Raw genomic sequence first — 27,315 nt, forward strand, 5'->3', positions numbered from 1 at the left:
TATAGCGATGTGATTCAATTTTGGAATACTGTATATTCACCGTTATGTTGGCAGGTGAAATGGGCTATAAAAAATAACGGGCAAGAATGTTGCACGATCCCATAATAAACCGGATGTGACATCAGCCCGACGACGACTGACTGTCCAGTTATTTTAACGACGAAAATACGTACACATGGTGAAGTTGGGTGGACATTGATAATAATGATATTCAGAAGTATATAGACGGTGAACGCATGAGAAGCCTTTACTGACTCGATTGGTTACACAGGTTTACAGCGGACTGGCGCGTGCCCTGCACACGTCAAAGACCGTGCGCATGTCTATGAGCGCCCTGCATAGAGAGGAGATGTTGACGTTTGGCTAGCGTGATGATAGATAGCGTTTCATACATCAACTATCTAGCTTGACTAATCCTGCATATTGGATTGTGGTGAGTATAGACGACAAATTATACAATTCCACCGTTATTCTGCATAGCCTAGGTATATGACGTTTCTAACATCGCACTTATTTGTCGCAGTGTTTATCATGGAAGGTCCTCCATTGCTCTCCAGTGAAAGTGCAACATAATTACGTGATTATAATTACTTGTGTACGTTGTCCATCCTGACAATGGGATGCATCAGAGTCTACCTGCAGAAGATGAGGCACAGGATGAAGCTGGACCTATTGAGAGAACTGGGCCGCCAGTATCCAGTATTCTGCTTCCTTCTACTTGTCTTGCTCTTATCCACTGTTTTGTTGAACAGGTAGGTACAAATAGGCTTACTGTATGCTTACAATGTTTCACACGTTTACAGATTGTAGGCCTGTCTACAATAAAACAAACTATTGCATGATGCTCAGAATCACGAATAGGCAGTATTTGCATCAGTTTGAGTTAGCATATCGATTTAGCAATGACTAAGGTAGACTAATGAGTCACAATACATTCCCAATGTAAGCATATGTGTAAAATGTTATTGAATTCACAGATATCTGCACATTATTATGGTTTTCTGGTCGTTCCTGGCTGGCGTTGTCACATTCTACTGCTCTCTTGGCCCAGAGACTCTGTTGCCTAATTTCTTACTGTCTATAAAGCCAAAGACCAAGGTAGGTTTACCTTATGTACAGAAAATATATACCTGTAACTAGAGGTCGACCGATTTTATGATTTTTCAACGCCCATACCGATTATTGGAGGACCAGAAAAAGCCGATAACGATTCATCTGACAATGTAATTTTTTTATATATATTTTTGTATATGTAAAACAATACTCAATGAACACTTATTTTAACTTTAATATAATACATAAAATCTATTTATTATCTCAAATAAATAATGAAACATGTTCAATTTGGTTTAAATAATGCAAAAACACAGTGTTGGAGAAGAAAGTAAAAGTGCAATATGTGCCATGTAAAAAAAAGCTCATGTTTAAGATTCTTGCTCAGAACATGAGAACATATCAAGCTGGTGGTTCAATATTCCCAGTTCTTCAATATTCGCAGTTAAGAAGTTTTAGGTTGTAGTTATTATAGGAATTGTGACGTGTCGACTTTCTCTCTATAGCATTTCTATTTCATATACCTTTGACTATTGGATGTTCTTATAGGCACTTTAATATTGCCAGCCTAATCTCGGGGCTTGAAGTCATAAACAGCGCTGTGCCTCAAGCATTACTAAGAGCTGCTCGCAAACGCAGTAAAGTGCTGTTTGAATTAATGCTTACGAGCCTGCTGCTGCCTACCACCGCTCGGTCAGACTGCTCTATCAAATATCAAATCATAGACTTAATTATAATAAACACACAGAAATACAAGCCTTTGGTCATTTGATATGGTCAAATCAGGTTTAGTCGTTCAGTGAAATACGGAACCATTACGTATTTTGTCGAACAGTTGGCAACCCTAAGTCTAAATATTGCTGTTACATTGCACAACCTTCAATGTTATGTCATAATTAAATAAATATTCTGGCAAATTAATTATGGTCTTTGTTAGGAAGAAACACTGTTTGCAACGAGCAGGCGGCCCAAACTGTTGCATATACCCTGACACTGCTTGCACTGAACGCAAGAGAAGTGACACAATTTTCCTAGTGACTATTGCCTGCTAACATGAATATCTTTGAACTAAATATGCAGGTTTAAAAAAATATATACTTCTGTGTATTGATTTTAAGAAAGGCATTGGTGTTTATGGTTAGGTACATTTGTGCCAGGATTGTGCTTTTTTCGCGGGTGCGATTTTGTTAAATCATCACCCGTTTGACGAAATTGAAGTAGGCTGATTCGATGATAAATTAACAGGCATCGCGTTTGATTATATGCAACGCAGGACAAGCTAGTTAACCTAGTAATATCATCAACCATGTGTAGATTGATTGATTGTTTTTTTTTATCAGATAAGTTTAATGCTAGCTAGCAACTTACCTTGGCTCCTTGCAGCCACAAGGTCCTTTTGACGCTGCACTCGCGTAACAGGTGGTCAGCCTGCCACGCAGTCTCCTCGTGGATTGCAATGTAATCGCCCATAATCGGCGTCCAAAAAGGCAGATTACCGATTTGTTATGAAAATTAGGTCCGACATCAAATTAATCGGTCGACCTCTACCCTTAACTATATATTTACTTATAGTCCAGGTTGATAGAGGGTGGTATTGTATCTGTTAGCAGGACCAACAAGAGTTGTTTCCCTTGGGTCACAGCTGTGCAGTCTGCGGGAAAATAAAGTGTAAAAGGCACAGGTGAGATCACTGCTCCAAAAATACTGCATGTGAATGAATGTTGATTAGGACGTTGGCCTTATTGTATTTATGTGGGATTGAGAGTGAATAATACTGCTTGATGTTCCTACTGTTGGGTCTCTGTGAGTTTACTGTTCATCTCTCTCTATTAATTTGACAAAATAGCACAGGAATTCCATACAGCTTACTATTTTGATGTTCACATTCATTGACTGGAGTTGTTGATTTTGTCTATCACCAGTGCGTTTTACTGCACCCCCAGTGGCAAAATGGTATACTGGAGCACATATTGGAATTGAAAGTGTCCCACATTGGTAGTTTTAGTAATTTGGCTAGATGAGACAACAGAATGAACTCATGGTTTTATCAATATTTCAGACTAATTGAAAACAAAAAGTGGAGTTAATTGCCATTATGTACAGTACCAGTCAAAAGTTTGGACACACCTACTCATTCCAGGGTTTTTCTTTATTTTTACTATTTCTACGTTCTAGAATAATAGGGAAGACATCAACATTATGAAATAACACATATGGAATTATGTAGAAACCAAAAAGTGTTAAACAAATCAAAATATATTCTATATTTGAGATTCTTTGAAAGAGCCCTCTTTGCCTTGATGACAGCTTTGCACACTCTTGGAATTCTTTCAAACAGCTTCATGATGTAGTCACCTGGAATGCATTTCAATTAACGGGTGTGCCTTGTTAAAAATTAATTTGTGGAATTTCTTTCCTTCTTAATGCATTTGAGTCAATAAGTTGTGTTGTGACAAGTTAGGGGTGGTATATAGAATATATCCCTATTTGGTAAAAGACCAAGTCCATATTATTGCAAGAACAGCTCAAATAATCAAAGAGAAATGACAGTCCATGATTACTCTCATGAGGACTGCCACAGGAAAGGAAGACCCAGCGTTACCTCAGCTGCAGAGTACAAGTTCATTATAGTTAACTGCACCTCAGATTGCAGCCCAAATAAATGGTTCACAGAGTTCAAATAACAGACACATCAACATCAACTGTTCAGAGGAGACCGCGTGAGTCAGACCTTCATGGTCGAATTTCTGCAAAGAAACCACTACTAAAAGACACCAATAAGAAGAAGATACTTGCTTGGGCCAAGAAACACGAGCAAGGGACATTAGACCGGTGGAAATCTGTCCTTTGGTCTGATGAGTCCAAATTTGTGATTTTTGATTCCAACCGCCGTGTCTTTGTGAGACGCAGAGTAGGTGAACGGATGATCTCCGCATGTGTGTTTCCCACCGTAAAGCATGGAGGAGGTATGATGGTGTGGGGGTGCTTTGCTGTTGACACTGTCTGTGATTTATTTAGAATTCAAGGCACACTTATCCAGCATGGCTACCACAGCGTTCTGCAGCGATACTCCATCCCATCTGGTTTAGGCTTAGTGGGACTATCATTTGTTTTTCAACAGGACAATGACCTCCAGTCTGTGTAAGGGTTATTTGACCAAGAAGTGGAGTGTTGGAGTGCTGCATCAGATGACCTGGCCTCAACAATCACCTGACTTTCACCCAATTGAGATGGTTTGGGATGAGTCAGACCGCAGAGTGACGGAAATGCTACAGTAAATGTTTTACAGTGCAGCCAACAAGTGCTCAGCATATGGTGGAACTCCTTCAAGACTGTTGGAAAAGCATTCCTCATGAAGCTGGTTGAGAGAATGCCAAGAGTGTGCAAAGCTGCCATCATTTTTCTTTTTTTGTTACTACATGATTCCATGTGTTATTTCATAGTTTTGATTTCTTCACTATTATTCTACAATGTAGAAAATAGTAAAAAAAATAAAGAGAAACCCTTGAATGAGTAGGTGTGTCCAAACTTTTGACTGGTGCTCTATGTAAATAATGTTCTATTGACAGACCAACATTACTTTTGGAGAACTATCAACCATGGCTGGACTTGAAAGTCCCCTCCAAAGTGGATGCCTCTCTATCAGAGGTATGGGACACTGGAAAAAAAATCATTTTATTTTGTGCCTTCTGGAAAGTGCTCCTTTCAATCTAAGATGTGATATGTTTTTGCTCTGTTTCAAGGTTCTGGAACTGGTTCTTGAAAACTTTGTGTATCCCTGGTATAGGTTTGTTACTGTATATTACTCACAAGTGCTCCATGTTGCACTAAATACATCCTCTGGCATGGTATATGCAGACATAGGACCTGTTTTTTTTTTTCTCCTGTGAAGGGATATCACAGATGATGAGGCGTTTGTGGATGAGCTGAGAGTGACTCTGCGTTTCTTTGCCGCTGTGCTCGTACGTCGAACTCAAAAGGTGAAACAGGATTTAGACTATTCTAGATATCAGATTTTTTGAAATATATATATTTTTTATAATATTTATGTCCTATGTTCTTTCTCAGGTTGATATCCCAGGTCTTATCACGGCCAAACTGCTTAAAGTTTCCATGAAGCACATTGAAATAATAACCAAAGCAAGGCAAAAAGGTAATCATCTTAATTTTTAAATATCTTTTACTGCCAGAGTTCTTTCCAAAGAGTGGAACTTTGACCAGCGGACCCTTGACTTGTTTCTACTCCCTAGTGAAGAACGCTGAGTATCTACAGCAAGCAGCACTGGAGGAGTACGGCCCTGACCTGCACGTGGCACTACGCAGTCGCAGAGACGAGCTCCTCTACCTCAGGAAGTTGACTGAGATGCTCTTCCCTTATATTTTGCCCCCCAAAGCCTCTGACTGCAGGTAACATGGCACCATATTTCTTGAGGCAATATATGTCATTGTCTCCTGGGTTGAGTTCATTAGGGCACACTTATGACAGAAAATAAAATGTAGCATTTCTTATTAGTTGTTCAGATAGTGCCTTCTTGTTTCGGGGAGTTTCTGTTTCATGCTAACTGTATATGAAACCGGTCTCTGTTTTCCCATTTCTCTCTTTCATACCCGTCTCTCCACTATCCTCAGATCGCTTACTCTTCTGATAAGAGAGGTGTTGGCTGGCTCTGTTTTCCTCCCCGCCTTGGACTACCTGGCTGATCCTGTAAGTGCTTTGTAGCCATGAAACATGTTTAATTTAGAAAACATATGTAAAAAAAAAAAAAAAAAAAGATTTCACCTTTATTTAACCAGGTAAGCTAGTTGAGAACAAGTTCTCATTTACAACTGCGACCTGGCCAAGATGAAGCAAAGCAGCGCAACAGAAACAACAACACAGAGTTACACATGGAATAAACAAGCGTATAGTCAATAACACAATAGAAAAAAAAAGAAAGTCTATATACAGTGTGTGCAAATGGCGTGAGGAGGTAAGGCAATAAATAGGCCATAGTAGCAAAGTAATTACAATTTAGCAGATTAACACTGGAGTGATAGATGAGCAGATGATGGTGTGTAAGTAGTGATACTGGTGTGCAAAAGAGCAGCAAAGTAAAAAAAACAATATCGGGATGAGGTAGGTAGATTGGGTGGGCTATTTACAGATGGACTATGTACAGCTGCAGCTATCGGTTAGCTGCTCAGATAGCTGATATTTAAAGTTAGTGAGGGAAATGTAAGTCTCCAGCTTCAGCGATTTTTGCAATTTGTTTCAGTCACTGGCAGCAGAGAACTGGAAGGAAAGGCGGCCAAAGGAGGTGTTGGCTTTGGGGATGACCAGTGAGATATATCTGCTGGAGCGCGTGCTACGGGTGGATGTTTTTATCGTGACCAGTGAGCTGAGATAAGGCAGAGCTTTACTTAGCATAGACTTATAGATGACCTGGAACCAGTGGGTCTGGTGACGAATATGTAGCGAGGGCCAGCCGACAAGAGCATACAGGTCGCAGTGGTGGGTGGTGTAAGGCGCTTTGGTAACAAAATGGGTTGCACTGTGATAGACTGCATCCAATTTGCTGAGTAGAGTATTGGAAGCTATTTTGTAGATGACATTGCCAAAGTCGAGAATAGTCAGTTTTACTAGGGTAAGTTTGGTGGCGTGAGTGAAGGAGGCTTTGTTGTGAAATAGAAAGGTGATACTAGATTTGATTTAGGATTGGAGATGTTTGATATGAGTCTGGAAGAAGAGTTTACAGTCTAGCCAGACACCTAGGTATTTGTAGTTGTCCACGCATTCTAGGTCAGAACCGTCCAGAGTAGTGATGATGGGCTGGTGCGGGCAGCGAACGGTTGAAAAGCATGCATTTGGGTTTGCTGTATGTATGTATACAGAATGGTGTCGTCTGCGTAGAGGTGGATCAGGGAATCACCCGCAGCAAGAGCGACATCGTTGATGTATACAGAGAAAAGAGTCGGCACGATAATTAAACCCTGTGGCACCCCCATAGAGACTGCCAGAGGTCCGGACAACAGGCCCTCCGATTTTACACACTGAACTCTATCTGAGAAGTAGTTGGTGAACCAGGCGAGGCCGTCATTTGAGAAACCAAGGCTATTGAGTCTGCCGATAAGAATACGGTGATTGACAGAGTCGAAAGCCTTAGCCAGGTCGATGAAGACGGCTGCACAGTACTGTCTTTTATCGATGGCGGTTATGATATTGTTTAGTACCTTGAGCGTTGCTGAGGTTCACCCGTGACCAGCTCGGAAACCAGATTGCGTAGCGGATTCGAAATGGTCAGTGATCTGTTTATTAACTTGGCTTTCAAAGACTTTAGAAAGGCAGGGCAGGATGCATATAGGTCTGTAACAGTTTGGGTCTAGAGTGTCATCCCCTTTGAAGAGGGGGATGACCGCGGCAGCTTTCCAGACTGGTAATAGGGGTTGCAACAATGGCGGCGGATCATTTTAGAAAGAGAGGGTCCAGATTGTATAGCCCAGCTGATTTGTACGGGTCCAGGTTTTGCAGCTCTTGAAGAACATCTGCGATCTGGATTTGGGTGAAGGAGAAGCTGGGGAGGCTCGGGCAAGTAACGAAGGGTGCGGAGCTATTGGCCGGGGTTGGGGTAGCCAGGAGGAAAGCATGGCCAGCCGTAGAGAAATGTTTATTGAAATTTTCGGTGGTGACTGTGTCACCTAGCCTCAGTGCAGTAGGCAGCTGGGAGGAGGTGCTCTTGTTCTCCATGGACTTTACGTTGTCCCAAAACGTTTTGGAGTTAGATCTACAGGATGCAAATTTCTGTTTGAAAGCTAGCCTTGGCTTTCCTTACTGACTGTGTGTATTGGTTCCTGACTTCCCTGAACAGTTGCATACCGCAGGGACTATTCGATGCTATTGCAGTCCGCCACAGGATGTTTTTGTGCTGGTCAAGGGCAGTCAGGTCTGGAGTGAACCAAGGGCTATATCTGTTCTTAGTTCTACATCTTTTAAAAGGGGCATGCTTATTTAAGATGGTGAGGAAATTACTTTTAAAGAACAACCAGGCATCCTTGACTGACGGGATGAGGTCAATATCCTTCCAGGATACCTGGGCCAGGTCGATTAGAAAGGCCTGCTCGCAGAAGTGTTTCAGGGAGCGTTTGACTATGATGAGGAGTGGTCGTATAGCTGATAGCTGACCCATAGCTGATTCGTATAGGATTGTTGTTTTCAGGCTTGATGTGATTTGCAAGTCTTTCCCAGGACATAAACAAGCCAGAATGGGCATAGATTTTCTGTTGTAAATCAATACTCATTCCCATTTTAGGACACTGTGAACCATTTGCTTCTCATATTCATCAACAACTCTCCTCCCGAGGCCGCCATGGAGCCCAGCTCAACCTTGGTTCCCTTCCTGCACAAGTACTCTGACGTTCGCAACAAGAAGCCCTCTGTAAGTAGCCAAGTAACCCATCCTTTCCCCCTCTTCTCCCCATATACTGCCCTTCCAAACCACTCATCTTCTTCCCTATTTCTCAGGTGCTGAAGCTGGAGCTGAAGGAGATCAGGGAGCAGCAGGACCTGCTCTTCCGCTTCATGAACTTCCTCAAGCAGGAGGGGGCCGTGCATGTTCTCCAGTTCTGCCTCACTGTGGGTAAGCATGCTTTGGCCATTCGCCATTATCCCAGATATAGATGAATACAGACTGACAACTATGTCCTGGCCCAGAAACTCCCCCCTTCCCAGTGTTTGGACAGTCTGAAGGAAAATGGATAAGTGTAGGGTGTCCAATCAAAAAAGCATCTTTTGACCAATGGTTAAAATATGTTAATTGTGTAGATACTTTTCTAAGAAAACAATTGGTCCAAAACTCATGTCTGTATCATGATTCGTTCAAAGTTATTGGAGTTTTTACCCTTGTAGGATGACCAGAATTAGGGTTAATAAATCAATGGAGGCCAGAGGTAAAACATGTTTGTCAAAAATCTGGAAAATTACATTACTGGCTATCTGACAGGCTCACTTTCCTGTTGATCGTTCTTCTTGAATCCGCAGGACATAAAACAATATAGAGGTAAGATGGATATCGATTTTGAGACTTGACCATTAGTACACCCTAATAATTAAAAGTAATACGCTATGAAAGCAACGTGTTATTTACGAGCAAGATGGTGGCATAGGAGTTTTGCTCACTTTTCTGCAATGTTTTTAAATGCTAATTCTAGTGTTCTTTTGACTGTCTGAACTAATCACGTACAAGAATGAGCGCTGAAATGCCTGCCAAGAGAAATATCAACATGTTGGAGCCGGCTACTCCGTCTCTGTCTACAAATCAAGAAGATACGAAATAGAAGCTGTTAGCATCCCTCTGTACATGGGTCTACAGGGACGCAGCTCCCCGTCAAAGAGGAGTTGCTCCTGATGTCGGGAAGGCTTGCTGAGCTAAAAGAGTCTATCCGAAATGTGCACTGATGTAAAAACTACTAAAGTCACAGTGATCGCCATCTTCGCAGACATTGAATCATTCAAGATGAAATTCACTCAATGTGAGATTGAAATTGCGAAGGTAAACCAGTCTGGCACAACACAATCAGCCCGCACAGACACAATGCAAGCGGAACAGCGTGAACACCATGATATCAACATCGATGCGGAGAACATGCAGGGCATGACGGATTGTTTAGCCGAGATGGAGGATTATTCATGCCGCTCATCCCTACGCCTGGTTTCGCTTTCTGAGACCCAGGAGGGTAGCGACGCTATATCATTCCTGCAGAAGCCGCTACCTGTTGTGCTCTTCAGCCTATTATCCCGCGGGGTGATTGAGATGGAATGCAAACACCGCATCTACACTAGACCTATACTGCATTGTGGTAATATTATTTTCCCTAAAACATACCATTTCATCTGTATGGGTCATTTTCTTTTGCTCATAGTCTTTCATTTTGAGGCCTGAGCATGAGAGAAAAGTATCATCGAGTATTCTAAAGTCTTCTATTTATTATAATAAAATTGCATGCCTTTATGTGAACTTCCTTTTTTGCTTCTTCACTGCATCTTTTCCTTGGAGTCTTGAGGCTGGTTTATATTATGAGTGTAGCGGTTTCACTCTGCAGTGGATTTAGTTTATATCTAATATAGAGAACATTATACCTTTTTTGTTGTTTATGGTTTGCATGGTGTTCCCATATTGTCGTCATATGGGGGTATCTGGTGCCCACGGGGGTGTGACTTGGCATCTGCATATCACCAATGCATGGGGAAAGGGAAAGAGCAGGCAGCATTAATGGATTGTTGTGTGACCTACACTGAGTGTACAAAACATTAATAACACCTTCCTAAGGCCTCCCGGGTGGCGCAGTGGTCTAAGGCACTGCATCGCAGTGCTAGCTGTGCCACCAGAGCCCAGGCTCTGTCGCAGCCGGCCACGACCGGGAGGCCCATGGGGCGACGCACAATTGGCCAAGCGTTGTCCGGGTTAGGGAGGGTTAGGCTGGCAGGGATTGGGATCAGGGATCCTTGTCTCATCACGCACTCGCGACTCCTGTGGTGGGCCGGGCGCAGTGCACACTGACCAGGTCGCCAGGTGTACGGTGCATTGTGTCAAGAAGCAGTGCGGCTAGGTTGGGTTGTGTTTCGGAGGATGCATGGCTCTCGACCTTCGCCTCTCCCGAGTTCGTACGGGAGTTGCAGCGAGGAGACAAGACTGTAACTACCAATTGGATACCACGAAATTGGAGAGAAAAAAGGGGGTAAAAAAAAACGTCCTAATATTTAGTTTTGCCGTCAGAACAACCCCAATTCATCGGGGCGTGGACTCTTCAAGGTGTCAACAAGTGTTCCACAGGGATTCTTGCCCATGTTGACTCCAATGTTTCCCACAGTTATGTCAAGTTGGCTGGATGTCCTTTGGGTGGTGGCTCATTGTTGATACACACGGGAAACTGTTGAGTGTGAAAAACCCAGCAGCTTTGCAGTTCATGACACAAACCGGTGCACCTGGCACCTACTACCATACCCCGTTCAAAGGCACTTAAATATTTTGTCTTGCCCATTCACCCTCTGTATGGCACACAGACACAATCCATGTCTCAATTGTGTCAAGGCTTGAAAATCCTTATTTAACCTGTCTCCTCCTTCATCTACACTAATTGAAGTGGATTTTACAGGTGACCTCAATAAGGGATCATAGCTTTCACCTGGATTCACCTGGTCAGTCTATGCTATGGAAAGAGCTCTTATTGTTAATGTTAATGTTTTTGTACACTGTATAAATATACGTATGTACTTGAAATACAGGACAATCAGATCTACCATCCTATTGTTCTGTGTTTTTTCTTTCAATACTTATGACTAGTCTTTTTTTTTTTCCCCCCCTTTGGGATTCCAAGAAATCAAAAGCTGGAACTAAGCAAGCACTATGTCTTGATTTTTATTTTATTCAGAGGAAAAATATTGATATGACTTTAATACAATAATCACATCTGTTGAAAGAGGATGTTCATAAATGTAGCAGTACCCTTTTCAATGTAGTAGCTTCTTCTGCCCTTAGTAGGGCAAGAGGTGTGTGGTAGTTTGTAGAACTCTCGATATCAGCATTATAGACTCCTGGAATGACAGTGAAGGCAGGATCCTTTATCTCTCTGTATGCTCCAGCCATATTTGATAAAACCTTAATTTCACTATCTAATATATGGATTCAATTGTCCTTTTATTATAATTATATATATTATTTATTTAAAAATTTGGTCAAAGAAGCACATATGCCTGCAGTTATTAACCCATGTTTAGATAGATCCAATTGAATAACCGAAAGACCGAAAAATCCATCTTCTAGAGAGTTTACTTTCTTTTATCAGAGACATCAGTATTACTCAAGGATTGATTACATTTTGTCCTCTGTCACTATGTCCATTATTACAGAACACTTAGATCCTCCATTCTACTTTATCAGATCACCATGCAAACTGTTGTATTTTAGATTTCAACTCCCAAACCCAGAGCACCTTGTTGGAAATTGAACATATCTTTACTCCAGAGTTAATTTATTTAAATGTTAATTCAGTAGTTGATTGTCTGGGAGGCTATTTTAAATGATTTGTAAAGGACAATACAACATGGTTTGCACCCCATCTGAATAAATCTAGAACGACGAGAATATCTGGTTTAGAAAATAAATATTAATCTCTGGATTTAACCCAGCAATCCTCCTTTTGTGATTCAAAGGCTCTACAGCTCCGTCTTTAAGGAGCAAGCTGAATTCTTTACTCAGGCATCAAGTCAAAAAAAAATTATCCAGAGGTCATTGCAAAACCATTAAAGTAATGATAGCCATCCGTCACATCTTCTAACCATTAAACTCTGTTTTTAATGAACGGCTGCCCTCTCGTCAATTAATTCTCAAGGAGACATTGTCACTGTTTACATTCACAATTAACTACATATTGTCTGATTTACTTTGATCAACTTCTTAAATCTGTGTTATAGCTTTCTACAGAGAATTGTCAGGCCTTTCTTGACAATATTGATCTTCAGAAGCTGTCAGGCTGAGGGGGCTGATCTGGGCAAAAAAAAAAAAAAAAAAGTAATAAAATAACCTGGGCCCGATGGAATCCGTGTGGATATGTATTTCTTTTGGTTGCTTTGGTAGGTTGTGCGTGTACTATTAGTTTGCTTCCGATTTGTTGCCTAATCAACCCTGGGTTTACTCTAGTTGGACCTTTCCCTTTATCCCCACCAGAGGAATTCAACGACAAGATCCTATGTCCGGAGCTGTCGGACTCTGAGACGCTGATGCTCCACGAGGAGGTGAAAAAGATCTACGAGACCTACTGCCTGGATGAGAGCATCGACAAGATCCGCTTTGACCCCTTCATTGTCGAGGAGATCAAAAATAGTGAGTCATAGGGACTTGTTTGACATTTCCCGTTTTTAAGGCACGATCATTGTATTCGTCATAGCTTTTTGTTATTTTCTCTTTGAGAACTTATAATACCGTATCCTCTCCTTCAGATATGGATTTTAATATTGTATCTTCAGCCTTATCAACAGAATGTCTATAAGTACTGTTTATAAATGGCCATACGAACAGTTTTATTAACAGAATGTTCATTATTACAAATGGCAGCTTGGTTAGGTTATGCTCATGCGGTAGGTTTCCCTCCCCAGTTGCTGAGGGCCCTTATGCCGGGGTGGTGAAGCTGCAGACCATGCGCTGCTTGTTCGAGGCCTACGAGCATGTCCTGTCCCTGCTGGAGAACGTCTTCACCCCCATGTTCTGCCACAGCGACGAGGTCAGGACTTGGGTTGCAAAGGGAGGGTATATTACTGGAAACTTTCAAAGTCTACCAGAATTTGTGTCTTTCAAGGATTTTATGTAATCTATCACAAGCCATCTAGTGCCCCCTTTGGGTACTTCAGATTACCACAGGTGTCTGTCATGTCTCTGGCCCTCTTGTGTGGCCTTATCACATGTACTCTGAACAAAAATATAAACGCAACATGTAAAGTGTTGGTCCCATGTTTCATGAGTTGAAGTAAAATATCCCAGAAATGTTCCATATACACAGCTTATTTCTCTCAAATTTAGTGCACAAATTTGTCTGCATCCCTGTTCGTGAGCAGCTCTCCTTTGTAACGATAATCCATCCACCTGACAGGTGTTTCATATCAAGAAGCTGATTAAACAGCATGATTATTACACAGGTGCACCTTGTGCTGGGGAAAATAAAAGGCCACTCTAAAATATGCAGTTTTGTCACACAACACAATGCCACACAACACAATGGGAGTGTGCAATTGGCATGCTGACTGCAGGAATGTCCATCAGACCTGTTGCCAGAGAATTTAATGTTAATTTCACCTACCATAAGTCACCTCCAACGCCGTTTTAGATAATTTGGTATTACATCCAACCTGCCTCACAACCGCAGACCACGTGTATGGCTTCATGTGGGCGAGTGGTTTGCTTATGTCAACGTTGTGAACAGAGTGCCCCATGGGGCGGTATGGGCAGACATAAGCTACAGACAACGAACACAATTGCAATTTATTGATTGCAATTTGAATGCACAGAGATACTGTTACACTGCATGAAGCAAATTAGGCACTACATACTGACTGTTTTCTGATCCACAACCCTTTTTTGTTTAAGGTGTCTGTGACCAACAGATGCGTATCTGTATTCCCAGTCATGTGTCATCGATAGATTAGGCCCAATTGATTTATTTCAATTGACTGATTTACTTATATGAACTGTAACTCAGTAAAATCTTTGAAATTGTTGCGTTTTATATTTTTGTTTAGTATAACATTTACATATAATGAAATATGCTGATTTAAATAATAATAAATTATTGAATACCATTGGTGTTTTAATATGAGGATCTCACCATAAAATATAATTTTATATTTGTTTTACACACCTGGGGATTTAAAAAAAGAAATACAACTCAATGTATTTGTTGTCAATGTTTTGGCGTCAAACTGGTTGCAGTTGGTAAATTACAGCTTTGCAACCCTAGTCTCTCACACACAAACACACGTGGGATCATGTCATCAATACTGGACACACGACTGACCAATGAGCTCGTGCAGCAAGTCATCATGCATTACACTATACAGATTCTCTCATTTTATTATCATACTGAAACATGAGGTGAAATAGTGTCGTCTTCTACAGATCCCTGAATACATGGAGTATCTGGAAAGTAGTTACTCGTAATAGTCTTTAGATATCATGGTTATGGCCTGGTGTTTTTCCTGTTCAGGTCAAATGATCAGGAAAAACGCCGGGACCCGACCACGGTACTTTGTTCAGTGTTAAATAGATAGTCAGGGATGGGAGGAGGTCCTAATATGTGTGACTGGTTTCCTCCCTGCCCCTTTTTCCCAGTATTTCAGGCAACTGTTGAGGGGGGCCGAATCCCCCGCCAGGAACTCTAAACTGAGCAGGTGGGTGCTGTTTTTCCATGGCCATAGAGCGATGTTTGTATCTATATTGTGTCTATGTTCTGTCTTTTCTTCACGTAGGCTTGTCTTTACTGTGCACCCGTGGTGTCGGTAGACTAGTTAATCTCGAAGGCACAGTTGAGCTTTTTGGATCCTTTTTGTGCTCACAAGTACGTAAATTCTCCCATCAGAATTTGGTTTTGGACCAAAAGGGAAATCCGAAGCTCCTCTGTGCCATATTACATTCACCAGGGTTTCTATCACAGGAGGTTGCTGGCACCTCAATTGGGGAGGATGGGCTCGTGGTAATGACTGGAGTGCGAAGGTGCCAGTTCATTCGCTCCGTTCCAGCCATTATTATGAGCCGTCCAGGTGTGTACAGACTTAAAATTGGACTTATACTACTCAAGCTAAATAAAGATTGACTTTTATCTGTACACACCTGTCTCACAGTGGCTAAGTTCAGTCAGTGTCTGTCGTCTGGTAGTGTGTTTGAGTGGCCTGTCATCTTTAACTCCTTGTGCCTGCTATTATTCCAGAAATAGCCTGAGTTTGGATGACATCCGGTGAGTATGCCCCCTCAGTATGGTGCTCAGCAATGGCTGTCCATTGCTTAGATAACACTGCACGCAAGATATGTAACTATACTTGCCTGAATGCAGTCTGAGGAAAAGAATACTGCCTTTGTAACAAACTCAACAAACCCTGGTGTAGTTTAGTCAACGGCACTATGTATAAACAATCCCCTCCTTTTTATAACGCACATTGTTAAAGAAAAGTTGGAAAAATTGTATTTTTTTTTGCACAGATCTGTGCTCCCTTGCAGCAAAAAGGAAGGTAGGGTGGGGAATAGTTATTGTTCTCTCGTAGGAACAGTCTTTGTTATAAAGGCAGTGGTCAAGGCAGCATGGACTGTGAAGTTGTCAGAAAGGAGGAGGTGAACGAGGAGAATTTTTAAAGTAGAGAATGGCACTTTCTGCTTCGGCACCCCCATGCGTGAACACTGGCCCTGTCGCTAACCCCCTCCCCTTGTCTGTCTCTCTCTCACCAACTGCTCGCCTATATCCACCATCTTGGACAGTGCTTGTTTTTTTTTTTTTATCCATCCATCCCTCTGGATGTTCCATGCCTTACACACTGATGGCTCTAAAGCTCCTGGGAGTGGGACTATGCCCAGAGCCCTGAGTCCCCGTCCAGCACCCCTGGTTCCTCCTCACCTGCATCTGTTAACCACCACCTTCATGTCCAGTCCATTGTAGCCCTCCCATCCGGCTCTTATGGCTGTCTAACCTCACGCCCTGGCTCGCTGAAGTAAGTCGGGGTCCATTGCGAGGCCTGTGTGTATCCTACATTCCCCCCTCTATAAATCGCCCCTCGCCTCCCATCTCCTACGCATGGGTACTTGTCTTGTGGTGCTAATGTTTCTTGATTTGTTCCCCTACCAGCATGGCCTCCTTGTTTGTGACCGTTCTGGGTCTTGATTTGAATATGTCAATTTTGTGTTGCCTTTCAGTGTTCATTTTTTGTTTTAGGGTGACTACACAGTGTGTGGTTTCATCAGTCATTCACAAAGTGTCAGTGTTGTAATTGTACTTTTTTACTTGGCTAAAGCAACATTAGTTTGTTTTCCAATGAGTGTGGTTTGAGTGTAATACCCCAAGCCACTCTCATCCTATAATCTCGTCAATGATTTTTCATCCACTTCTATTTTATAGAAGTGTTCACTGTTATCTGTGGTCTGGTGTGGCTACCCTGGCTTCTACCTCCCCCACCTCAAACCCAAACCATATACAGTATCCCTTCTGTCTTCCAGTCCTGTACCCACACTGCATGCGATGTGCTGAAGCCATGCACAACTCCTGCATTGTCACAAAATTAAACAATCTCTCTTCTTTGGCCTGCAGGAACACCTCGAAGCGGGGCGAGTCGTTTGGGATCGGCCGCATCGGCAGCAAGATCAAGGGGGTGTTCAAGAGCACCACCATGGAGGGAGCCATGCTGCCCTCTTACGGACTGGTGGAGGGAGAGGATGACATGGTGAGTAGTGTGTGGCCACTGGGCTGCAGTGTGGAGCCAGGATTAGTTAGGATCGCACACTCAGGAAATGAAGGATTCATGGTAGAGGTGAAACTATGGAAGTCTTGGTAGATATGGTTTCTGTTGAATCCATATGGTATAATGATGTCATCCTGCAGAGTGTACCTTGAATATGAAAGATGGGCTTGGGACTCTACTTTTTTGAATTTTGTTGTTGATAATTTGAATTTTGAAATGAATTCGCCAGAGACTTTATGAAGCAATACTGATTGCCAATAGGAGTCATTTTTTTAAGGTTGTGAGTTTTCACTAACCTTTTCATTGGAAATCTGGTTTGTATGTTTGCTTTTTCAATACCATGATGTGTTTCTTTCTTTGTACTAAGCAGACAACAATTAGGTTGAACTTATTGTTGGCATATAATTTCTACTTGATGTTAATGGCTAACACCCTGCAACAAATTCACCAAAGGTGAAATCTTTAGCGTTTCTGCTCAGAAAATATATAATGTTGAACTCAACTAAAATTGGTTTATGATCATGTTTGATTCACTGACAGAGACCACTGCCCTGCCCCCTCTGACTAGGTATCATCATCATCATTCCCACAGCATTGCACAGCCAACCTCAGTATGTTTCTCTTCTTCTTCTCCCAGAGCCTTCCGTAGCTGACCCACTAGATAGTTCACATTCTAGCTATATTTTACCCCCACTAGAGCTGCTGTCACTGAATACATCTCCCATTTTACATCCTGTACTTTGTTGTTTATTCTAGTATGTCTTGTATATGTCACTCAATATCAGTGGACCTTTGCAGTGTGTCTCCCTTTTTACCTTGTGGTTCTGTGCGGCTTCACACAAGCTTTACCATGTATGGGACCACAGACCAGGCCCGTATTCACAAAGAGTCTTGGAGTAGGAATGCTGATATACATGCACCAGACAGTTTATTAGGTACACCTGTCTAGTACCGGTTCGGACCCCCCTTTGCGTCCAGATCAGCCAGAATTCTTATATATAATACATGCCATTTAGTAGACGCGGTTTACAGACATGCGTGCATACATTTTACATATGGGTGGTCCTGGGAATTGAACCCACATTCCTGGCATTGCACAAGCCAAAGCCATGCTCTACCAACTGAGTTAGAGGACCAATTCTTTTGGACATGGATTCTACAAGGTTTCGGAAACGTTCCACAGGGTTGTTTGTCCATGCTGATGCGATGGCATCACGCAGTTGCTGCAGATTGTATGGTGGTACATTCATCCTGCGAACAGCCCATTCCATCTCATCCCGAAGATGCTCTATTGGGTTTGGGCAGCAGCAATGTTCAGATACACTGTGGTGTTCAATTGGTATCAAGGCACGTAATGTATGCCAGGAAAACATTCCCCACACCTCTACACCACTGCCACCAGCCTGTATTGTTGACACCAGGCAGGATGGGTCCATGGACTCATATTGCTTACGCCAAATCCTGACTCTGCCATCAGCATGACGCAACAGAATTGGGATTTGTTGGACCAGGCAATGTTTTTCCACTCCTCAATTGTCCAGTGTCGTGTGCCCACTGAAGCCGTTTCTTGTTTTTAGCTAATAGGAGTGTTGCAATAGCCTACTCTGAGAACCTTTTTGTGAATAGAGGCCCAGATTCCATACCAAACTTTGACTGTCATTCATTGTTTTGACCTTCACCCTCTTATCTCTGACCGCCCTCTGTCTGTGGCTGGGCTCTGTCAGGTGGAAGAGGCCATGATGGTTCTGGAGGATGACTCCCCCATGGAGGCCGTCAGTACCCCCAGCACCCCTCGCAATCTCTCAGCCTGGACCATCACCATCCCCTACATAGACTTCTTCGATGATGACATCAAGAGGGAGAGGATCCCCGTGTTCTGTATCGACGTGGAGCGCAACGACAGGAAGGCAGGTGAGATTCACAGGATGCTCTGGGATCTGTGTGGCTTACAGGTGAAACTAGGCCCAGGGGCTTAAGTATTTCCTACAGGCTGGTCTGGGATCAGTGTGGTGTACAGGTGAAACCAATACTGCTGATACTGTACAGTTGAAGTCAAAAGTTTACATACACTTAGGTTGGAGTCATTAAAACTCGTTTTTCAACCACTCCACAAATTTCTTGTTAACCTCTGGGATCGTTCGGGATGCTAGCGTCCCACCTCGCCAACAGCCAGTAAAATTGCAGGGCGCCAAATTCAAACAACAGAAATCTCATAATTAAAAGTCCTCAACCAAAAAGTATTTGACACTATTTTAAAGATACACTTCTCGTTAATCCAACCACAGTATCCGATTTCAAAAAGGCTTTTCTGCGAAAGCAGAACATATCATTATGTTAGGTCAGCAACTAGTTACAGAAAGCATTCAGCCATTTTCCAACCAAAGAGAGGTGTCACAAAAAGCAGAAATATAGATAAAATTAATCATCAGATGACACTCTCAGGACTCAATGTTACACAACACATGTGTAACATTGTTGTGGAGTCAATTTGTGGAGTCAACAAAAGTCATAAATAGCATTATAAATCTTCACTTACCTTTGCTGATCTTCGTCGGAATGCACTCCCAGGACTCCCACTTCCATAAGAAATGTTTGTTTTGTTCGATTACGTCCATATTTATGTCCAAATACCTCAGTTTTGTTTGCGCGTTTAGTTCACTATTCCAAAGGCACAATGCGCGAGTGCAAAATCCAGACACATTTTTACTATGATTAAATGTCAGGAGTTGTGAAAAAAATTATGTATTTTGCTAGGGTGAATGTGAACTTCCGACAACTTTTATGGGTCTAAAAGGGCTTTTTTGAGTAGGTTTAAATCTACAATGGCTAAACAAGGCTGTTCTATACTCCATTAGCACTGGATGAAATTCGGCTTCATTATCTATCATCATGCTGCCTGTTGCTGACATAACGCAAGTCATTCGATGACAACTCTAACTCTATTACAGAACTTCCTCTGTGTTCTGTCAGTCATCAACTTTTTCTTTCCATCAAATATTTGAAATACCTTATGAGCTTCCCATTTATAGCAAAACAGATACACAAGGGATGATTTTGCCGAGATATTTAGAGTATGTAGGCCTACTGTATTCACACCCCTTGACTTTTTCCACATTTTGTTGTTTCAGCCTGAATTAAAATTGATTAAATGGAGATTTTTTTTGTCACTGGCCTACACACAATACCCCATAATTTCTAGGTGGAATTATGTTTTTCATTTTTTTTTTTTTTTGAAAAAACGGAAAATCCTTTGAGCATGGTAAAGTAATTCATTACACTTTGACGGTGTATCAATACACCCAGTCACTACAAAGATACCAGTGTCCTTCCTAACTTAGTTGCCGGAGAGGAAGGAAATCGCTCAGGGATTTCACCATGAGGCCAGTGGTCGCTTTACAACTGTTTAATGGTCACAATACTAACCTAATTGACAGAGTGAAAAGAAGCAAGTCTGTACAGAATAAAACTATTTCAAAACATGCATAATTTTTGCAGCAAGGCACTTAAGTAAAACTGCTAAAAAAAGGTTGCAAAGAAATTTACTTTATGTCCTGAATACAAAGCTTTTATGTTTTGGTCAAATCCAATCACTGAGTGCCCCTCTTCATATTTTCAAGCATGGTGGTGGCTGCATCATGTTATGGGTATGCTTGTCATCTGCAAGGACTAGGCAGTTTAAGATAAAAAAAATTAGCTGAATAGAGCAAACCACAGGCAACATTTTAGAGAAAAACCTGGTTGTCTGCTTTCCAATAGACACTGGGAGACAAATTCACCTTTCAGCAGGACCATACACAAAGCATAAAACACCATGCCCAAATATACAGTGCCTTCAGATAGTATTCAGACCCTTTGATTTTTTTCCCACATTTTGATAGGGTACAGCCTTATTCTAAAATTGATTCAATTGTTTTTTCCCCCTCATCAATCTACACACAATACCCCATAATGACAAAGCAAAAACTGTTTTTTTTTTATACATTTTTACTAATTTATATATAAAAAAATAGAAATATCACATTTGCATACAGTACCATTCAAAAGTTTGGACACCTACTCATTCCATGGTTTTTCTTTAGTTTTACTATTTTCTACATTGTAGAATAGTAGTGAATACATCAAAACTATGAATTAACACACATGGAATCATGTAGTAACCAAAAAAGTGTTACAAATCTAAATATATTTGAGATTCTTCAACGTAGCCAACCTTTGCCTTGATGACTGCTTTGCTCACCCTTTGTCTCGATCCTAACTAGTCTCCCAGTCCCTGCCACTGAAAAACACCCCCAAAGCATGATACTGCCACCGCCATGCTTCACCGTAGGGATATTGCCAGGTTTCCTCCAGACGTGACACTTGGCATTTAGGCCAAATAGTACAATCTTGGTTTCATCAGACCAGAGAATCGTGTGTCTCATGGTCTGAGTCTTTAGGTGCCCTTTGGCAAACTCCAAGCGGGCAGTCATGTGCCTTTTTACTGAGGAGTGGCTTCCGTCTGGCCACTCTACCATAATGGCCTGATTTGGTGGAGTGCTGCAGAGATGGTTGTCGCTCTAGAAGGTTCTGCCATCTCCACAGAGGAACTCTGGAGCTCTGTCAGCGTGACAATCGGGTTTTTGGTCACCTCCCTGACCAAGGCCCTTCTTCCCTGATTGCTCAGTTTGGCTAAGCAGCCAGCTCTAGGAAGAGTCTTGGTGTTTCCAAACTTCTTCCATTTAAGAATGTGTTCTTGGTGACCTTGAATGCTGCAGACATTTTTTGATACTTGCCCATATTTGTGCCTCTACACAATCCTGTCTCGGAGCTCTACCGACAATTCCTTCGACCTCAAGGCTTGGTTTTTGCTCTGACCTGCACTGTCAACTGTGGGACCTTTTAATATAGACAGACATGATTTGGAAAAGCACATATCTAATCAATTAAATTTACCACAGATGGACTCCAACCAAGTTGTAGAAACATCAATGATGATCAATGGAAACAGGATTCACCTAGAGCTCAATTTCAATTCTCATATCAAAGGGCCAGAATACTTAAGTAAATAAGGTATTTCTGGTTTTTATTTTGAATAAATTAGCAAAAAATGCAAAAATATCTGTTTTTGCTTTGTCATTATGGGATATTGTGTGCAGATTACTGAGTATTTTATTTGATCCATTTTAGAATAAGTCTAACGTAACGAAGTGGAATAAGGCAAGGGGTCTGAATACCTTATGAAGGCACTATACACTGGTTATTTACAAGATGACATTGAATGTTCCTGAGTGGCCTAGTTACAGATTTGACTTAAATCGGCTTGAAAATGTATGGCAAGACTTGAAAATGACTGTCTAGCAATGATCTGCAACCAACTTAACAGAGCTTGAAGAATTTGCAAATATTGTGCAATCCAGGTATCCAAAGCTCTTACAGACTTACCCAGGAAAATTCACAGCCATAGTCACTGCCAAAGGTGATTCTAACATGTTGGGGGTTGAATACAGTTGAAGTCGGACGTTTACATACACCTTAGCCAAATACTTTTCAACTCAGTTTTTCACAATTCCTGACATTTAATACTAGTAAAAAATTCCCTGTCTTAGGTCAGTTAGGATCACCACTTAACAAGTCCTAACCGATTTGCCAAAACTATAGTTTGTTAACAAGAAATTTGTGGAGTGGTTGAAAAACGAGTTTTAATGACTGCAACCTGAGTGTATGTAAACTTCCGACTTCAACAGTACTTATCTAATCAAGATAGTATATTAGTGTTTTATTTGTCATTTTGTTTTCCCAATGTTAGACTTTTTCTTCCACTTTGACATTAGAGTATTTTGTGTAGATCGTTCACAAAAAAAGACAATTAAATCCATCTTAATCTTACTTTGTAACACAACAAAATATGGAAAAAGTCTAGGGGTACTTTCTGAAGACCGTATGTCCACTCTTAATATTGATGTATTGTTCCCCTTTTGTATTTCACAGTGGGTCATGAGACCGAGCACTGGTCTGTATACAGAAGATATCTGGAATTTTATGTCCTTGAATCAAAACTCACTGAGTTCCATGGTAAGTACATGTTTTAGATGATTTCTTCAGGTTTCAGTCCCTGTAACCACTCATCACATCGTCCATTGTAAATTGACAGCCAGAACACATGAATCTCGAACATTGGCCAAATGTTTCTTCTCACACTGAATAATTCCACCCATTTCTAAGAATAGTTATAACAGTATTTTCACATTGTTTGATTGTCTTCAAGCCTTCTCATCCAGGGTTTGTTTTGTGCTCCTCTGTCACAACAGGCTCATTCCCAGACGCCCAGCTGCCTTCCAAAAGAATCATCGGCCCCAAGAACTACGAGTTCTTGACCTCCAAGCGGGAGGAGTTCCAGGAGTACCTCCAGGTAGGTAGTCATTATGGACTAAATAAGCGCCGGGGTGACGTTTCCCATAGGTACAGATGTAGGATCAGCTTCCCCTCCCCGAATCCTAACCTTAAACATTAGTAAGGACAATGCAAAATTGACTCAAGATCAGCGTCCAGGGGAAACTTCACCTTACAACAGAGAGGCCATGCTTCGGGAAATAGCTGGTCTCTCCCAATGGATCTATGTCAGCTGATGTAGAGGCTATAGAGGTATTAGAACCCAGAGGGTTTATGGTTCAAATCCCAGGGCTGCTGGGTTCAGAATCTACCACCAAACCCCAAATATAGGGTTACTGTGTTTGACCCTGAACTGGTTCCAGCTTATCAAGTATGTGTGCTGACTCGGGGTGGGGAGCCTAGGACACGTTTCCATTGTTACGAATGAATAACAAAGTGCTATTCTATGCCAGCCCTCACTGAATATGTCAACAAAGTGAAGATTGTTGAATCCTTCTGTTTATTTTCCAGAAACTGCTCCAACACCCTGAGCTGAGCAACAGTCAGCTGCTTGCAGACTTCCTCTCCCCTCACAGTATGGACTCTCAGTTTGTGGACAAGATGCTCCCTGATGTCAATCTAGGTATGCAACACTGGGCATGTAGCCTCGTCCCAGATACGTTTGTGCCATCTTGCCGACTCCTATGGTCATTGTAACGTGGCCAAGAGTTCTATGTTAGTAACATCTCTCACAACCTGCTCTCCTGTTGAACTCATTTGAGTTTAACATTGTTTATTTTCCGACAGGGAAGATCATCAAATCAGTGCCCAGCAAACTGATAAAAGAAGTAAGTCATCCATTTTCGACTTGGGTTGGGAAAGAACGTTGTGGCGGCATCTTTGTAAAATAATTCCTGGGATAGTCATTTAGGAATGTAAGCCACACATGCCTGTGGAATCCACTTATAAGTCATGTCAGCTATGTTATTAGAGTATGCCAGTTGAAATAAATGTGAACAGCAGGGATCCAGTGACTCAAATGTCAAATAACACATTTAACTGTTTACGAGTGCTTTCACAGTAACCTATAAGGAATCTCCCCTGTGTTTTTTTCCCGTTTCAGAAAGGGCAACATTTGGAACCATTTCTCAATTCCTTCTTTAACTCCTGTGAATCGCCCAAGCCCAAACCCAGCCGGCCAGAGCTGACCATCCTCAGTCCCACGTCAGAGAATGATAAGAAGGTGGGCTTACACTATACCTGGGTCTAAGTAGTATTTCATTTCTTTCAAATATTTTAGGTGTGCTTGATTTGGCTTACCTAGCCTGCTGAGTTGGGGTGGGGGAAGGTTTGACTTTGCACTAGTCCATTGGTTCCATTAGACTGGGGAAGCTAATTCAAATGCACATGAAATATTTGGAAGAGATGCAAATACATTTTCGATCTGTGTCTGGCATGCTTAGACTCCCATACTCACACACGCTTACCTTAGTTGACAAGTGTTTCTAGTTAGGAGAGCCACTTAAATGCTCAGCCAAATTGGAACAGATCCTTTAAATATAACTGCTGGGTGTGTTTTTACGTGTTGTTATTTTGTTATTCCCCTCCATTTTAAAGTGTTGTTGACGTTTGCTTGAACTCCCTAGCTCTTCAATGAACTATTCAAGAACAACGCCAACCGATCAGAGAGCACGGAGAAGAAACATAACCAGAACTACTTCATGGAGATGATCACTGTGGAAGGAGTGTATGACTACTTGATGTTTGTGGGTAAGTCGGCCCCACACATAGCATTTGTCTATCCAGCGACAAAGTAGTGCAGGAATGTAACGTTCAATACTAAATTGGTCTCTACTAGGCACTAGTGGAGATATGAGAGAATTAAGTAGGTGTAAAAAATATGGTGGAAATTCTATCTAGCCAATCAGAGGGTAAATCAGTGTTATTGTCACCTTACGTAAATCCTATACCTATTTAGAAAATCAATAATTGATTGGACGTAACCTAGCATCTCATCACTCTCCCACTGCTTGACTGTCATTGGCAGGTCGAGTGGTCTTTCGCATCCCTGATTGGCTGCACCACCTGCTGATGGGCGGGAGGATCCTGTTAAAGAACACCCTGGAGGCGTACACAGACCACTACCTGCAGCATAAACTGGACAAGGTGTTCCAGGAGCAGCGCCTCATTTCTCTCATCACCCTGCTCAGAGGTCGCTAGCTTACCTCCGACCTTCTACTGTTTTCTTCTTCCAATTTCTACTTTTTCTACATTTTATTGATATTATTTTCTATTATTATCCTTCTGTTTTGTAAAAAAAAAAAAATTACATACTAAAGCAATGAGTGATATTCTTATTTTGATGTTTGTCCTTGTGTACTAGATGCTGTGTTCTGTGAAAACAGTGAGCCACGCTCCTTGGCAAATAAGCAGAAAAGGGCCAAGAAGACCTTTGAGGAAATGACGAAATACATCCCAGGTCCTTAGTAGATCTCTTAGGTTCAGATGTTTTCATGAAGTACATCTCAAGTTAAAGTGGGAAACTTGGCGAGGACTATTAGCTCTTATTTTGGGTTTTATGTAGTTGGAAAAGTGTTTTTAATTTTTGCTATAAAGTCAAGAAAAAATCTATTATTAGAAGTCAATTGATTTGACCCTCTAAGATGACGAGTGTTTTCCCTTCAGAATTCCTGGGCAAGTGTATTGGAGAAGAGGCCAGGTTCGAGGGGGTCCGCCTGCTCTTCGATGGACTACAACAGCCTGTTCTTAACAAACAGGTACGACAATGCAGCGAGGCATCTAAAGTTACAACTAGCATCACACAAAGTACAGGAGAATGCAGGGTTGAAAAGAATACTATCATTGTTTCAAATGCACGAAAACTGACTTGGTTGAAGTGTGAAAGCTCATTTGCGTCCTCAGCCATTGTAGGGTCCTCAGGCATTGTAATAGTTGGAGGCTTGTGAAGGCCAGTTAGTCAGTGAATTTTTATCCTACATGTAAACACCAGAAAGGCAACATTATTATTATTATTATTATTATTATTATTATTATTTCAGACAGACTGTGTAACATCAGTATAAGGTTGCTACATACCGTAGCTCATTTTCATGAGCTACGGTATGTAACTCATGGGCAGCTAACCTAAAACATAATGGGAACAGTGTGTTTAGTACAGTACTGTATGATTTAGACAGCAGTAAACACATTTTAGATCAGTGATGAAAAATCCAATTTAGGAATTTTGTAGTCATTCTAATGATCCTTCTGCAACATTTTTCCTCAGTTGACCTATGTCTTACTGGACCTTGCTCTTCTAGAGCTGTTTCCTGAACTGAACAAGGTAAATGGATTATTTCAATTTAACTTCAAAAGGGAGACGTCCGCATATCTGGTAAGAGGTGTGTTGGAACATGAAATTCGATTTTACAAGACGTTTCTGTACCCTACTTACTTGAACTGTTTAATTCACTTAATTGAAAGGCCAACATTTTGGTCTACCGACCGACAAGTATAAGTGCATTGTGTAAAAAGCCTGAACCGTCATCCTATTATCATTCCAGCAGTAATCAGTGTTTTATACATTGTATACATATTTTTAATTCATGGATTTGATTGATTTTTTTTCCACCAGCAGCCGGGACAGAAGGAGACTCCTAACATGGCTCCATGGATGTAGCAAGAGGATGGGGACTCGCTTTAGTCTTTGCTTTATCTGTTGCATGTGCAATAGACTGTGTACATACAGCACTTAAACCACTGATACCGCTGCACTTGTGATCATTTTTACTGTAAGCTGTGCTTAGCCTGTCATTTTTTTTACCATTGACAATTTCCTAAGATACAGATTCGTAAAAGTATAACACTGGAAAAATGTGTTTTGAAGATAAGCATGATTATGCTAATCAAATATTTATTGATCAAATAAAAAAAACATCCGGATGTTCCTG

The 27,315-nt window shown here is 41.5% G+C and overlaps 1 protein-coding gene across 10 annotated transcripts; it reads left to right on the plus strand.

Annotated features, from left to right (window-relative positions):
* The first annotated feature begins 131 nt into the window (after window positions 1-131).
* Window positions 132-27,312, plus strand: LOC110505307 (sorting nexin-14). 10 transcript variants are annotated; one of them, XM_021584465.2, is made up of 29 exons: window positions 132-433; window positions 524-752; window positions 978-1,098; window positions 2,661-2,734; window positions 4,623-4,701; window positions 4,797-4,840; window positions 4,946-5,033; window positions 5,122-5,206; window positions 5,304-5,460; window positions 5,683-5,758; window positions 8,340-8,465; window positions 8,552-8,666; window positions 12,753-12,908; window positions 13,181-13,305; window positions 14,907-14,965; window positions 15,502-15,528; window positions 16,867-16,999; window positions 18,742-18,928; window positions 22,985-23,068; window positions 23,305-23,405; window positions 23,897-24,008; window positions 24,173-24,213; window positions 24,489-24,608; window positions 25,012-25,135; window positions 25,413-25,577; window positions 25,749-25,844; window positions 26,051-26,142; window positions 26,652-26,708; window positions 27,000-27,312. In XM_021584465.2, exons 2-29 carry the CDS (start codon window positions 616-618, stop codon window positions 27,042-27,044), a joined length of 2,826 nt encoding a protein of 941 aa, XP_021440140.1. In that variant the 5' UTR covers window positions 132-433; window positions 524-615; the 3' UTR covers window positions 27,045-27,312. The 10 variants fall into 10 exon arrangements, with proteins under 10 accessions (XP_021440140.1, XP_021440133.1, XP_021440135.1 ...); XM_021584458.2 differs by lacking the exon at window positions 15,502-15,528 and adding an exon at window positions 16,115-16,273; XM_021584460.2 differs by lacking the exon at window positions 15,502-15,528 and adding an exon at window positions 16,115-16,273 and having other exon boundaries at window positions 27,003-27,312.
* The last annotated feature ends 3 nt before the right edge of the window (window positions 27,313-27,315 follow it).

This window comes from Oncorhynchus mykiss, chromosome 25 (genome assembly GCF_013265735.2).
Source record: "Oncorhynchus mykiss isolate Arlee chromosome 25, USDA_OmykA_1.1, whole genome shotgun sequence".
In the NCBI taxonomy this organism is placed as follows: domain Eukaryota; kingdom Metazoa; phylum Chordata; class Actinopteri; order Salmoniformes; family Salmonidae; genus Oncorhynchus; species Oncorhynchus mykiss.

What these genes read in the sequence shown, in the direction of transcription:
- LOC110505307 (XM_021584458.2), top strand. Translation starts at nt 616, where the DNA reads ATGGGATGCATCAGAGTCTACCTGCAGAAGATGAGGCACAGGATGAAG. An exon ending in TGTCGAGGAGATCAAAAATA is followed by an intron (nt 12,909 to 13,180) that starts GTGAGTCATAGG and finishes TTCCCTCCCCAG; the next exon opens with TTGCTGAGGGCCCTTATGCC. An exon ending in TGACTACTTGATGTTTGTGG is followed by an intron (nt 25,136 to 25,412) that starts GTAAGTCGGCCC and finishes TGTCATTGGCAG; the next exon opens with GTCGAGTGGTCTTTCGCATC.